Source organism: Octopus bimaculoides, chromosome 4, assembly GCF_046866305.1.
Source record: "Octopus bimaculoides isolate indiv1 chromosome 4, ASM4686630v1, whole genome shotgun sequence".
Lineage (NCBI taxonomy): Eukaryota > Metazoa > Mollusca > Cephalopoda > Octopoda > Octopodidae > Octopus > Octopus bimaculoides.
The window spans coordinates 95,420,190-95,436,221 of NC_142931.1; the positions used below are offsets into that span (position 1 = coordinate 95,420,190).

The 16,032-nt window shown below is 37.0% G+C and overlaps 1 protein-coding gene across 4 annotated transcripts in view; it reads right to left on the reverse strand.

The window, feature by feature from the left end:
• Window positions 1–16,032, reverse strand: part of LOC106872494 (SLIT-ROBO Rho GTPase-activating protein 1-like) — a 654,858-nt gene that overhangs the window by 459,080 nt on the left and 179,746 nt on the right. For 2 of the 4 annotated variants that reach the window (XM_089351040.1, XM_089351042.1), the window contains exon 1: window positions 13,925–14,573. The exons of the other annotated variants lie outside the window; for them this stretch is intronic. In XM_089351040.1, the coding sequence (XP_089207166.1) occupies window positions 13,925–14,006 (82 nt within the window). In that variant the 5' untranslated portion in view covers window positions 14,007–14,573. Of the gene's footprint in view, window positions 1–13,924; window positions 14,574–16,032 lie in introns of those variants that run through there. 4 annotated transcript variants of the gene reach the window in all.

Genomic DNA, 16,032 nt, shown 5'->3' on the forward strand with positions numbered 1-16,032 from the left:
CCACAATAAATGTCCGCAAGGCACGATTAGCGAAGACGAAGACCATTATTTTTACTGGTTTATTTGGTCTTCGTCTTCGCTAATCGTGCCTTGCGGACATTTATTGTGGTTTATACATATATATATATACATATACATATATATATATATATACATATACATATATATATATATATATACATATATATATATATATACATATATATATATATATATATATATATATATATATATATATATATATATACATATATATATATATATACATATATATATATATATATATATACATATATATATATATATATATACATATATATATATATATATATATACATATATATATATATATATATACATATATATATATATACATATATATATATATATATACATATATATATATATACATATATATATATATACATATATATATATATACATATATATATATATACATATATATATATATACATATATATATATATATATATACATATATATATATATATATACATATATATATATATACATATATATATATATATATACATATATATATATATACATATATATATATATATATATATACATATATATATATATACATATATATATATATACATATATATATATACATATATATATATACATATATATATATACATATATATATATACATATATATATACATATATATATACATATATATATACATATATATATACATATATATATACATATATATATATATATATATATATATACATATATACATATATATATATATACATATATATATACATATATATATACATATATATATACATATATATATACATATATATATACATATATATATATACATATATATATATATATAGATATATATATAGATATATATATGCCAAAACCTTTCCAGGTAAAGAATCTACCCCACAACATAAACTAGTAGTTAGCGACTTCAGGGTCAGGGCTAAATGGATGCCCAGAAGACAACCAGCATGGAGGAAAAAGGTCTGGAAGCTTAGAGAACCTGCAAGTGGACAGAGATTACTCGAAGCCTTTGAAGAAATAGAAGGGGATGTAGCATCACATGATGTGGAAGGCAACTGGAGGTTTCTACGGGACAACCTGCTGAGGGCCACTGACCAGATCTGTTGATGGTGCAAAGTCCCCTCTCTACCCAAGGTAATGTGGTGTTGGAACAACATTGTTGACAGGGCTATTAGAGAAAAGAAACAGGCTTGGAAGGACTGGAAGAACAGTGGTTCCAGGGAATTGTACCAGACTGCCAGAAGGGAAGCTAGAAGATAGGTTTTATTTAGCCAGACGGGAAGTAGATAAGAAGCAATTTGCCAATGTTCTGTGCCGTGGGGACTAAAGATAAACCTCTGTATCTGGCTTTCGTTGATATGGAGAAAACCTTTCACAGGGATCCCCGATCTCTTATCTGGTGGTCAATGAGGAAACTAGAGATAAATGAATGGTTAGTGACAGCTGTGCAAGCCATGTACAGGGATGCTGTCAGTAAGGTGAGGGTTGGCAACGAGTACAGTGAAGAATTCCGAGTAGGAGTAGGGGTCCACCAAGGATCAGACCTTAGCCCCCTCTTATTTATCATAGTCCTGCAGACGATAACAGAGGAATTCAAGACAGGATGCCCCTGGGAGTTCCTCTATGCTGATGACCTTGCACTAATTGCTGAGTTACTATCAGAACTGGAGGAAAAGTTTCAGGTGTGGAAGCAAGGATTAGAATCGAAGGGCCTTAGAGTCAACCTAGCTAAAATCAAAGTCTTAATAAGCAGGAAGGCAGACAAACCACAAATCCCTTCAGGTAGATGGCCCTGCTCAATCTGTAGAAAAGGCATAGGTAGAAACTCCATAAGATGTACCCAGTGTAAGCTATGGACATCTAAGTGGTGCAGCAATATCAAAGGGAGGCTAACTGAAAAGATAGTTTTTGTATGTGGCAAATGCTTAGGTGCTATAAACACTGAAAATGTGCAGAGAACAGCTTCTGTCACATTCCAGGGAGAAAAACTGAAAGTAGGTGATAGCTTCTATTACCTTGGGGACCAAGTCAGTAGCAGGGGTGGATGCTCTGAAAGTGTAGTTGCTAGAATAACAATAGCCTGGACAAAGTTCAGAGAGCTCCTACCTCTGCTGGCGACAAAGAGCCTCTTGCTCAGAGTAAAAAGTAGACTGTATGACACAGGTGTGCAAACAGCCATGCTACAAGGCAGTGAAACATGGGCCATGACTCCTGATGACATGCGTAAACTTGCAAGGAATGAAGCCAGTATGCTCCACTGGATGTGTAATGTCAGTGTGCAGACACAACAGAGTGTAAGCGTTCTGAGAGAAAAGTTGAATTTAAGAAGCATCAGATGTGGTGTGCAAGACAGACGACTGTGCTGGTATGGTCATGTTTTGCGATTCAATGAGGACAACTGTGTGAAAAAGTGTCACACCCTAGCAGTTGAGGGAACCTGGGATGAGGTGGTAAAGCACAACCTTCAAACATTGGGCCTTACCGAGGCAATGACTAGTGACTGGGACCTTTGGACATATGCTGTGCTTGAGGATACTCGACAAGCCAAGTGAGATCATAGCGTATGGCCTATGCCAGTGGATGTAACCAGCTCATTTATGAATACCCCTCATTCATTGTACAATGAACTTTGCTTGTGAAGACCTATTGAGGCAAGTGTAAACAAATCACAATCGTTGCCGTAGCCGATGACAGTACCGCCTGATTGGCACTCGTGGAATGTTAAAAGCTCATGCGAACGTGATTGTTTCCAGGGCCACGGATTGGCTCCCATGCTGGTGACACGTGAAAAGCAGCATTGAAGCATGATCGTTGCCAGCGTCGCTTTACCAACACATGTGCTGGTGGCACATGAAAAACAACATTCAAGCATGGTCGTTGCCAGGGATGCCGGACTGGCTCCCGTGCACGTAGAATGTAAAAATACTTTTTGAGCATGGTCGTTGCCAGAACTGCCTGACTGGCCCTCGTGCTGGTGGCACATCAAAGGCACCCACTACACTCTCAGAGTGGTTGGCATTAGAAAGGGCATCCAGCTGTAGAAACTAAGCCAGATCAGGTTGAGACTGGTGCAGCCGCTGGCTCACCAGTCCTCAGTCAAACTGTCCAACCCATGCCAGCATGGAAAGTGGACGAAAAATGATATATATATATACACATATATATATGTGTGACCGAGACCTTTGGAAATAATGCTGTGCGTGAGAAGACCTGGCAAGCCAAGTGAGACCATAATCCAAGGCCCCTGCCAGGGGTATAACCAGTCCACTTATGCGTACCTTTCCTTCATTCGACAATAAACTCCGCTTGCGAAGACCTGTTGAGGCAAGTGAAATTGAAATCGAACAAAATTCCACGACTGGTACCTATGCCAACTTCTCCTTCATTGGATACTAAACTCTGCTTGCAAAGACCTGCTGGGGCAAGTGTTCCTTTCTGTTGAAGAGCGTAGGCTCGAAACGTTAAAGACTTTCTCTATTCCCGAGCATTATACTAATACATCCATTTGTTGTTTACACCACCTGTCTTTGTTGCTTTTTCGTGAATTCTCCCTATATATATATATATATATATATATGGCTAAAAGCAACAGTGACATCCACCCCTAGGGGTCAGCCACACTTAAGTGGCAATATACTACACTTTATCGTGCAGTTACTGTTAATACTTCATTTAGAGAATTGGCATTGCTTGTTTTCACCTTTTCGATATCAGTGAAGAATTTCACTGGAAAAGAAGATATAAGATTGCCAGGTTTTTGTCTCTCTCACCAAGGTCAGCAGCTGTCGGACGCCGACGAAGGGAAATAACCCTGAAATCCGGATACGTTCGTGCTGCAGATCGAGGTGAGAGGGATAACTTCCCTTGGCAAACAGGACACAGTCGTGTGTCGATAAGCCAGCTGGAGGAGATGTCCTCCTGGGGCTAAAAGCAACAGTGACATCCACCCCTAGGGGTCAGCCACACTTAAGTGGCAATATACTACACTTTATCGTGCAGTTACTGTTAATACTTCATTTAGAGAATTGGCATTGCTTATATATATATATATATATATATATATATATATATACTATTTTACTATTTTACTTGTTTCAGTCATTTGACTGCGGCCATGCTGGAGCACCGCCTTTTTTAGTCGAGCAAATCGACCGCAGGACCCATTCTTTGCAAGCCTAGTACTTATTCTATCACTAAGTTACGGGGACGTAAACACACCAGCATCGGTTGTCAAGCGATGTTGTGGGGACAAACACAGACACACAAACATATACACACACATGCATATATATATACGACAGGCTTCTTTCAGTTTCCGTCTACCAAATCCACTCACAAGGCTTTGGTCTGCCCGAGGCTATAGTAGAAGACACTTGCCCAAGGTACCACGCAGTGGGAATGAACCCGGAACCATGTGGTTGGTAAGCAAGCTACTTACCACACAGCCACTCCTGCGCCTATATATATATATAAATATATAAATGTATACACATTTATATAAATATATACATCTTTTATTCTTTTTCTCGTTTCAGTCATTTCACTGCTGCCAACTACATGTGAATCGTTGGTGATCCCCCCCCCCCCGTTTTCCTTTCCTCTTGGACTTCCCTCTGTCTCCTGTTTCTGAAGAAAAGCTTTGCTCAAAATGTAAAAGCACCTTTCTTTCCTTCCCTGAGCGTCTGCTAATACATGTACCACCTCCTCGCATTGTGTTTTTTTGTGTTTGTTTTTCGTTTTCTTGGATTTATATATATATACTAGCAATATAACCCGACCTTGTCCGGGTGTGACTTATTACGCCATCTACGATAAGTCTTGCTAGGTGAAAATCAACTAAAAAAGAAAGCCTTACAACGAAAAAACCCTTATGATGTAAATATGTTCATAATTCAAAACATGATGAAATTAATAGGGAAAGTCTGAAGGCTGTTTTGCGTAAAATTATTAAGCGTTCGTAAATTTCATCCATCTAATTGGCTATACATATGATATGTGCAAAACAACTTTCTGCGCTGTCCTGATTATACACAGCAGGGTAATCCCTTTTCGCAGGAGCTAGGACAGCAATTTCTAATGAAGCAATTGCTGGCGATCTGTTGCTACACAGTTCTGCTAGAATTCTATCAGATTGGGCAGAAGAGGTTGATGCACCATTTTGCATTATTTTCAAAGTAGCTTCTGGAATGTGGTGAATTGCTGCAGTCTGTTGCTGTCATTTTAAACCTATTGCTTTCTTTCCCCAGCACACTCTCTTCTTTGGAGGCATAATCTATGTTTATATTAAACAGAACAGCAAAAGTTATAATAGATGGCAGGGTCGGTACTTTTCACATATCTGTAATTTTTCAGATTAACACCCTCATGATTACCCAACCCTAATCCTAAACCTAATCCTAACACTAACCCTAAACCCTAAACCCGTAACACTAATCCTAACCATAAACCCTTACCCTAAACCCCTAGTGAAAATCGGGGTATATTTACAAAACATTGACGAACATGAGTTATATTTTACTGAATGATTGTGTAATTGCACGTGTATGCGTTTCAGAGAGCGAGAGAGGGGGAGAAAGGAATAGAGGTAGTTAAAAGTTTTCTTATGACGGCTTCTCTTCACTACCTATTACTTCATTAGAAATATACGGATACACATACGCACATAACAGAGAAAAATGAAACAAATATGGACGACTTGCTCCGAAACACCACCGAATGGGGAACACTTCTCAAAAATAATCTGCAGTTGTTTCCTTCAAAATTCCTACATGCTCGAAATGTACATACATCAAGGTATATTTGTAGAAAATTTCACGAAAAAATATTCATTTTCTTGAAAGTTAAGAGGAATTTAAGTGGAATTTCCGATAATTGTCCCTCACCCCCCTCCCAAAACACTTTCACCAAAAATTTTTGTATATTCGGAATCTACATAATAAATAATATATGCATAGAAAATTTCATTAAAAAATATTCATTTTTCTGAAAGTTATGACCTTCCAAAGTCTGTAGTTATGCCACATTGACGAACATGAGTTATATTTCTGTGAATGATTGTGTTTAGTTGCACGTGTATGCGTTTGAGAGAGCGAGAGAGGAAGATGGGGAGAATGGGAGCAATGTGTACGTTGTTGTGACAGATCACGTATGTGTGGTTGTGTGTGTTTTTACGTGTATCAATGTTATGAAAAATAGGTAAAGAATACTGAGAGGAAAGTTTAATCTATGACGTTGTATGTATCACTTTCTCTCGCTGTTGAGCGCGTGTGTAAGAACGCCGTTCCAGGTAGAAGGGAAGAGATATAAAAGTTGCTAGAAACAACAGCCAAATCTCCCTTAAATCACACAAAGTAAACAGAATTTTAAAAATCTAATTACTGCACTGGAAAGTTGACAGGATGCCCCTGCGAACTCCTCTATGCTGATGACCTTGCACTAATTGCTGAGTCACTATCGAACTAGAGGAGAAGCTTCAGGTGTGGAAGCAAGGACTAGAATCGAAGGGCCTCAGAGTCAACCTAGCTAAAACCAAAGTCCTAATAAGTAGGAAGGTAGACAAAACACAAACCCCTTAAGGTAGATGGCCCTGCTCGATCTGTAGAAAACGCGTAGGCAGAAACTCTATAAGATGCACCAAGTGCAAGCTATGGACACATAAGAGGTGCAGCAATATCAAAGGAAGGTTAACTAAGAAGTTAGTTTTTGTATGTGGCAGATATTCAGGTGCAATAAACACTGTAAATATGCAGAGAACAACTTCTGTCTCATTCCAAGGAGAAAAACTACACGTAGCTGATAGCTTCCGCTATCTGGGTGACAAAGTTAGTAATGGGGGAGGGTGTGCTGAAAGTGTAGCTGCTAGAACAACAATAGCCTGGACAAAATTCAGAGAGCTCTTACCTCTGCTGGCGACAAAGGGCCTCTCACTCAGAATAAAAGGCAGACTGTATGACGCATGTGTACAAACAGCCATGCTGCATGGCAGTGAAACATGGGCCTTGACTGTTGAAGACATGCGTAAACTTGCAAGGAATGAAGCCAGTATGCTCCACTGGATGTGTAATGTCAGCGTGCATACACAACAGAGTGTAAGCGTTCTGAGAGAAAAGTTGAATTTAAGAAGCATCAGATGTGATGTGCAAGACAGACAACTGTGCTGGAATGGTCATGTGCTGCGATTGAATGAGGACAACTGTGTGAAAAAGTGCCACTCCCTAGCAGTTGAGAGAACCTGTGGAAGAGGTAGGCCCAGGAAGACCTGGGATGATGAGGTGAGGCCCGACCTTCGAACATTGGGCCTCACGGAGGCGATGACTTCTGACTGAAACCTTTGGAAATACGCTGTGCGTGAGAAGACCCGGCTAGCCAAGTGAGACCTAAATCCAAGGCCTCCGCCAGGGGTGTAGCCAGCCCACTTATGCGTACCTTCCTTCATTGGACACAAAACTCCACTTGCGAAGAACTGTTGAGGCAAGTGGAATCAGAATCGAAATCGAACCAAATTCAACGACTGGCACCCATGCCAACGTTGTCTCCTTCATTGGACACGAAACTCGGCTTGTGAAGACCTGTTGGGGCAAGCGAAAGCAAAATCGTGATGGCACCTGTGCCCAGCGTCACTTGTGCCGGTGGCACATGTAAAGACATTCGAGCGAGATCGTGCTAGTCCCGCTAGACTGGCTCCTGTGCAGGTGGCATGTAAAATACACCATTTCGAGCGTGGCCGTTGCCAGTACCATCTGACTGGCCTTCGTGCCGGTGGCACATAAAAGCACCCACTACACTCTCAGAGTGGTTGGCGTTAGGAAGGGCATCCAGCTGTAGAAACTCTGCCAAATCAGATTGGAGTCTGGTGTAGCCATCTGGTTCACCAGTCCTCAAGTCAAATCGTCCAACCCATGCTAGCATGGAAAGTGGATGTTAAACGATGATGATGATGATATAGATATGTATACATATATATACATATGTACATATACATATATATAGGCACAGGAGTGGCTGTGTGGTAAGTAGCTTGCTTACCAACCACATGGTTCCGGGTTCATTCCCACTGCGTGGCACCCTGAGTAAGTGTCTACTACTATAGCCTCGGGCCAACCAAAGCCTTGTGAGTGGATTTGGCACACGGAAACTGAAAGAAGCCTGTCGTATATATGTATATATGTTTGTGTGTCTGTGTTTGTCCCCCCAACATCGCTTGACAACCGATGGTGGTGTGTTTAGGTCCCCGTAACTTAGCGGTTCGGCAAAAGAAACCGATAGAGTAAGTACTAGGCATCCAAAGAATAAGTCCTGGGGTCGATTTGCTCGACTAAAAAGGCGGTGCTCCAGCATGGCCGAAGTCAAATGACTGAAACAAGTAAAAGAGAGTAAAGAGTATATACATATGTATACATACATGTATATATGTACATGCATGTATATATATATATATAAGAATGAGATAAAGAGACCAATGGCATAAGTAAATTTATAATTTATGTAGAATGTCTTACAGCTGTTTCAGGGAAAATTCAACGTATCTCCTCATCGGAGGCGGCAATAGTAGAAGATATAGATTATTATATCTGTATGAGTAGATTTGCAGAAAGAAATGAGAGTGATGCGGAGAAGAAGAAAAATACAGCACTTACTTGGTATTACCTGTATCATTAGGGTCTGGTTGACTCCATTACCCTTCATAACATTTATATATATATATATATATATATATATATATATATATATATATATATATATATATATATATGCATATATATATATATATGCATATATATATATATGCATATATATATATATATGCATATATATATATATGCATATATATATATATGCATATATATATATATGCATATATATATGTATGCATATATATATGCATATATATATATATGCATATATATATATATGCATATATATATATGCATATATATATATATGCATATATATATGCATATATATATGCATATATATATATATATATATATATATATATATATATATATGCATATATATATATATATATGCATATAGGCATATATATATATATATATATATATATATATGAACATTAGAAGCATCAGTTGTGGTGTGCAAGAGAGACGATTGCGCTGGTATGGACATGTGGTGAGAATGGATGAGGATAGCTGCGTGAAAAAGTGCCACACCCTAACAGTTGAGGGAACCCGTGGAAAAGGTAGGCCCAGGTAGACCTGGGCTGAGGTGGTGAGGCAAGACCTTCGTACATTGGGCCTCACCGAGGCGATGACTACTGACCGAGGCCTTTGGAAATGTGCTGTGCGTGAGAAGACCCGGCAAGCCAAGTAAGATCGTTGCCAGTGCCCCTGGACTGGCTCTTGTGCGGGTCGCACATGAGATGCACCATTTTGAGCGTGGCCATTGCCAGTACCGCCTGACTGGCTCCCGTAGGATTTTCGAGTGAGATCGTTGCCAGTGCCCCTGGACTGGCTTGTGCGGGTGGCACATAAAAGACACCATTTCGAGCGTGGCCGTTTTCGTGCGGGTGACACGTAAAAGCACCCACTACACTCTCTGAGTGGTTGGCGTTAGGAAGGGCATCCAGCTGTAGAAACTCTGCCAAATCAGATTGGAGTCTGGTGTAGCCATCTGGTTCACCAGTCCTCAAGTCAAATCGTCCAACCCATGCTAGCATGGAAAGTGGATGTTAAACGATGATGATGATGATATAGATATGTATACATATATATACATATGTACATATACATATATATAGGCACAGGAGTGGCTGTGTGGTAAGTAGCTTGCTTACCAACCACATGGTTCCGGGTTCATTCCCACTGCGTGGCACCCTGAGTAAGTGTCTACTACTATAGCCTCGGGCCAACCAAAGCCTTGTGAGTGGATTTGGCACACGGAAACTGAAAGAAGCCTGTCGTATATATGTATATATGTTTGTGTGTCTGTGTTTGTCCCCCCAACATCGCTTGACAACCGATGGTGGTGTGTTTAGGTCCCCGTAACTTAGCGGTTCGGCAAAAGAAACCGATAGAGTAAGTACTAGGCATCCAAAGAATAAGTCCTGGGGTCGATTTGCTCGACTAAAAAGGCGGTGCTCCAGCATGGCCGAAGTCAAATGACTGAAACAAGTAAAAGAGAGTAAAGAGTATATACATATGTATACATACATGTATATATGTACATGCATGTATATATATATATATAAGAATGAGATAAAGAGACCAATGGCATAAGTAAATTTATAATTTATGTAGAATGTCTTACAGCTGTTTCAGGGAAAATTCAACGTATCTCCTCATCGGAGGCGGCAATAGTAGAAGATATAGATTATTATATCTGTATGAGTAGATTTGCAGAAAGAAATGAGAGTGATGCGGAGAAGAAGAAAAATACAGCACTTACTTGGTATTACCTGTATCATTAGGGTCTGGTTGACTCCATTACCCTTCATAACATTTATATATATATATATATATATATATATATATATATATATATATATATATATATATATATATATATATGCATATATATATATATATATGCATATATATATATATGCATATATATATATATATGCATATATATATATATGCATATATATATATATGCATATATATATATATGCATATATATATATATGCATATATATATGTATGCATATATATATGCATATATATATATATGCATATATATATATATGCATATATATATATGCATATATATATATATGCATATATATATGCATATATATATGCATATATATATATATATATATATATATATATATATATATGCATATATATATATATATATGCATATAGGCATATATATATATATATATATATATATATATGAACATTAGAAGCATCAGTTGTGGTGTGCAAGAGAGACGATTGCGCTGGTATGGACATGTGGTGAGAATGGATGAGGATAGCTGCGTGAAAAAGTGCCACACCCTAACAGTTGAGGGAACCCGTGGAAAAGGTAGGCCCAGGTAGACCTGGGCTGAGGTGGTGAGGCAAGACCTTCGTACATTGGGCCTCACCGAGGCGATGACTACTGACCGAGGCCTTTGGAAATGTGCTGTGCGTGAGAAGACCCGGCAAGCCAAGTAAGATCGTTGCCAGTGCCCCTGGACTGGCTCTTGTGCGGGTCGCACATGAGATGCACCATTTTGAGCGTGGCCATTGCCAGTACCGCCTGACTGGCTCCCGTAGGATTTTCGAGTGAGATCGTTGCCAGTGCCCCTGGACTGGCTTGTGCGGGTGGCACATAAAAGACACCATTTCGAGCGTGGCCGTTTTCGTGCGGGTGACACGTAAAAGCACCCACTACACTCTCTGAGTGGTTGGCGTTAGGAAGGGCATCCAGCTGTAGAAACTCTGCCAAATTAGATTGGAGCCTGGTGTTGCCATCCGGTTTCACCAGTCCTCAGTCAAATCGTCCAAACCATGCTAGCATGAAAAGCGGACGTTAAACGACGATGATGATGATATATATATATATATATATATATATATATATATATATATACATATATATGCATATATATATATATATATATATATATACATATATATGCATATATATATATATATATATATATATATATATATATATATATATGCATATATATATATATATATATATATATATATGCATATATATATATATATATATATATATATATATATATATATATATATACATACATATGTACAAGTGTTTGTGTTTCGGGGATGTTTCTGAACAAGTCGTCCATATTTGCTTCATTTTCTCCATTTTCTGCGTTTGTGCATCCGTAGATTTCTAACACACACACACATGTAATTAAAAAATGTTGAAATGGGGAATTATTCCATTCAATATCATGTTTTTTATAGAGATTATGTAACAAATTATACTTTACACTTGTATTTTTTAACTACGTGTATATTGCTTATTTTTGCTTCTGGTGTCTTCTGTCTTTCTATTAGAAACGGTTACCTGGGAATTTAAATTGAAAAAAAATCGTATGCAACAGGTAAGTCGTCTTAATAACATATTTCTGCGTACAAGACCTTTAGGTGTTATTTCTAGCATAACGAGTTTTCTGGTGAGGGCTTCATTTGCCTTCACTGCCTGTTTGTTGCTTCAGTAGAAATCTACGGATGCACAAACGCAGAAAACGGAGAAAATGAAACAAATATGGACGACTTGTTCCGAAATACCCCTAAGTGGGGAACAGTTCTCAAAAATAACCCCCAAAATTCCTATGTCATCCGAATCTACATAGTCCGAGGTATATTTGTAGAGGATTTTAATAAAAAATATCCGTTTTCTTTAAAGTTAAGACGAACTGAATTGGACTCCGGTGAATTTCCCGAAATTCCCCACCGCACCCCCACGAAAATTTTGTATATTTGGAATCTACACGATATATATATATCTATTTCTCTATCTATCTATATATATATATATATATATATATATATATATACACACGCGCGCGCACTATAAATACGGACAATATATAATGTTATGATACAATAAAAATCACAAGTCTTGTTAAATACAGCTAGCCAGTTTCCTGATATTTATTTCTTCTAAATGTTTCAGCCGAAAGGCTGTGGCCATGCTGGGACACCGTATGTGTGTATGTGTCTATAAATAAACATATACATATACATATATATGCATATACACAGCTATTTACCCATACATACACACACTCATACACACTGAATAAACCGCTACATTTGAATTTTATCATTTTATTAGGGTATTTAGGCATCCGCTTGTCAGACCCTTGGATTTTCTAAGAAGAAAATTATATTCATTGAACGTCTGCCGGAGATTTCAGTGGATACGGAAAATCGGATGAGGATTTAGAACAGAGATGTGGTCTGAATGTGTCTTAAAGGAAACTGATTCCCATATATATAACTACACAAGTCTGCACCCACTACCACTTTATTTTCTTATACTATATATATATATAGTTAAAAAACATAAAGGTTAAAGGCGAAGAAAAAGTATAAATTAATTGTACTCTATAGTCTGATCCTAAGTACATTTCAGTATGTTTTTTCACCAATTTAATCAACAATATATATATATATGCACGCGCGCGCACACATATTAAAAGGAACTTTGAAAATTTTGACTGAAAATACAGAAATGCATATTAACATTACTTTAAATTTGATCGGAATTCGATGGATTATAAGATGTTTTCTAGTTAAGTTTGTTTTTGTTTTTTTTAATTAAGCAATCCTACTGTGTATGGTGCAGTAGAATCATCGGGTGAGTTTAAATAGCAACAGTGGAAATGGCAAGATTTGCAGTTCAGGATGATAAAAGGGTAAATTGTAAAAATTAAATAAAGAGATCAATGTACTTTGAAAAGGGCTGTAAAAGAGAACAAAATGGCCTGACAGTATTTAAAAGAAATGCGTGCAGAAGAACTATCAGTAAGATGAGTTCATCAAGTTAAGTAATTGCTAAACACGGTGCTTGAAAATGATCCTACATGAAAAAAAGATCAACAAAAGACCCAATTTTGTATAACATAGATAATAGTGACAGTCATGCCAAATTATTTCTCATAATAAAATTAGAAGCTAAATGGTTAAGAGAATTAAGAGAATTTTTCAACACTATTTGGTTATGTCAACTACTACAACACAACACCGCAGGATGAAACGATGAGTAAAATCTAAGGTATGAGCTTATATATATATATATATATATATATATATATATATATATATATATATGTATGTATGTATAAACAATAACTGAAAAATCGGAAATAGCCGTGGAAAGAAAGTAAAAGAAACAAGAGATATGAAAACCAATAATGTTATCTTCGGAAACTTACTTGCATATGGCGTGTTCGGTTTTCTTCTTGATCTTCGAAGCGAAGTTTGCCTGCTAAAGGAGTCCGTATCTAACGCAGCCATGATCAATTTCTTTAATTACACACCTCAAAATATTGATGCAAAAGGGGAAAATCCCGAGGTATGGAAAGGATGAGTAGCATGCACGCGCATATACGTAAAAGCGCGTGTGCTTAAGTATGTGTTTCTAGATAGAAATGTTTATAACAATAACTTGAGAGAGAGAGAGAGAGACAGAGTTAAAACAGAGAAAGTGAAAGGGACTATTTTACAAGTTAAAATCAATCGCTTCACCTATGGTCAAATATAAAAGAGTATATTGTCCATTTTTCCTATATCTATAAATATTTTCCTCAGTTTATATTGCAACCATATAAAACCAAGATAAATGCATCTGTACAACACAATTCTATTTTGATTTGTTTAACATCTATCTAAAACTTAATGACAGCGATATATTTGCACACAGCGTGGCCATATCTCTATGCACACACCTAATCGCACTCTTAAAATTCATGTTCCTGTATGTATGTGTGTGCAGTACGATTTCGACGTATGTACCAGCTTGTGTCACTTTATGAAGCTAACTCCTTAAGACAGAAGTTGTCACCCCCGCCATTACTTTTACTCAGAGGAAAGCCGAAGCTGATGAGTGGGCTCTTTTTTTTATTTATTTTCTTTTTTACTCGGTCACTCGAATTAACTAGGTCATTCCTCTGTTATCTTCTACTGCAATCATCAATTCACCGCCAGAGAGGGAGAAAGAATCCAGATTTAGCAGCTCACTCACTCTCTCCCTCAGTGTAACCGAACTGCCTTACAATTGAACAAAACATTTTAGAGTTTAATTATTTCTACTTCTTTAAATTGTTTCCTTTTGTAAATTCGAAGAGTTGATATAATCAGCGTTTCCAAACTATTTCATCAATAAAAATAATAGAGCAATATTTCAGCAATCGTCATTTTCATCTCTCTCTAAATATATTCTATACAAGAAAAATAAAAAGGGATAGTTCAAACTTTAAAAATCATTTAACTGTTACTATCTTTTTTAATGCATCACATTATGCTGGCTTGATAATCCAGCGTTACCATTATGACTTTTTGTATGGCATACATAATGTGATGAATATGTAAACTTTTTACCAAAACTTTTTAACTGTTAATTTAAACAATTCCCTTTTCTTTTATTCACTCGCGTTTTCTCTTCACATTTTTCTTCTTTATTTCTGGATTTATAGTGGTAATGTGTGAGATCTTTTATTAAGTTATTTTTTTGGTGTAGTGAGAGAATATTTCATTAGGACCCACTACAATGAAATGCTAATACTAATTAATACATGTGGGATACAAACTTTTACGTTTTATTTACATATTAACTTATATTTGTAAAATCTTAAATATATGATATTTAAGATTTTTCAAATATAAGTTAATATTTCTATTTTAAAAACGTGTAAGTGTAAATGTGACTACCTACAAACAGCAAAATAACAAAATAATTTGCTAAAAGTAGAAAGATTTGTGTATCATAATATACAGCTCGATAACTAGCTAATATAAAATCTACTGCTGGTAATAATTATTAATTTAGTAGAACAGTGGAGTGTGAAAATGCCTTGGGGGTATTTATGTTCTGAGGATTTTGAGACCCACCAAGGCCAACTTAGCCTTTCGTTCTTCTGGGGGTAAATAAATTAGTCCCAGTCAACCTCAACTGACGATGTTGAGTTCTTGTGCCTATGTCAGAAGTCAACGTTTCAATTATCAATGGAATGTTCCGGTCATGCAAAATTCTGTAAAATAAAATGGGTGCGACGTATTGCAACAAGTAGCCGCAACTATCAAAATAGTTCTATCTGCAAAGTGGCACATTTGATTATACAATATCTAAATTAGCACACAAAGAATGTGTCGCACTGGTGGAAGAGTATTTCTTGGTTAGTGATTAAGTTTAGCTGCCTGTTGTCCCATAACGAACCAATTAAGAAGAATGTTGAGATAACATTTTATTTAATCGAATTAAAATAATTACATCACCTGAACCCATATGCTCGGGAACGGTCTGTGCGCTTACAACCTAGTAAAA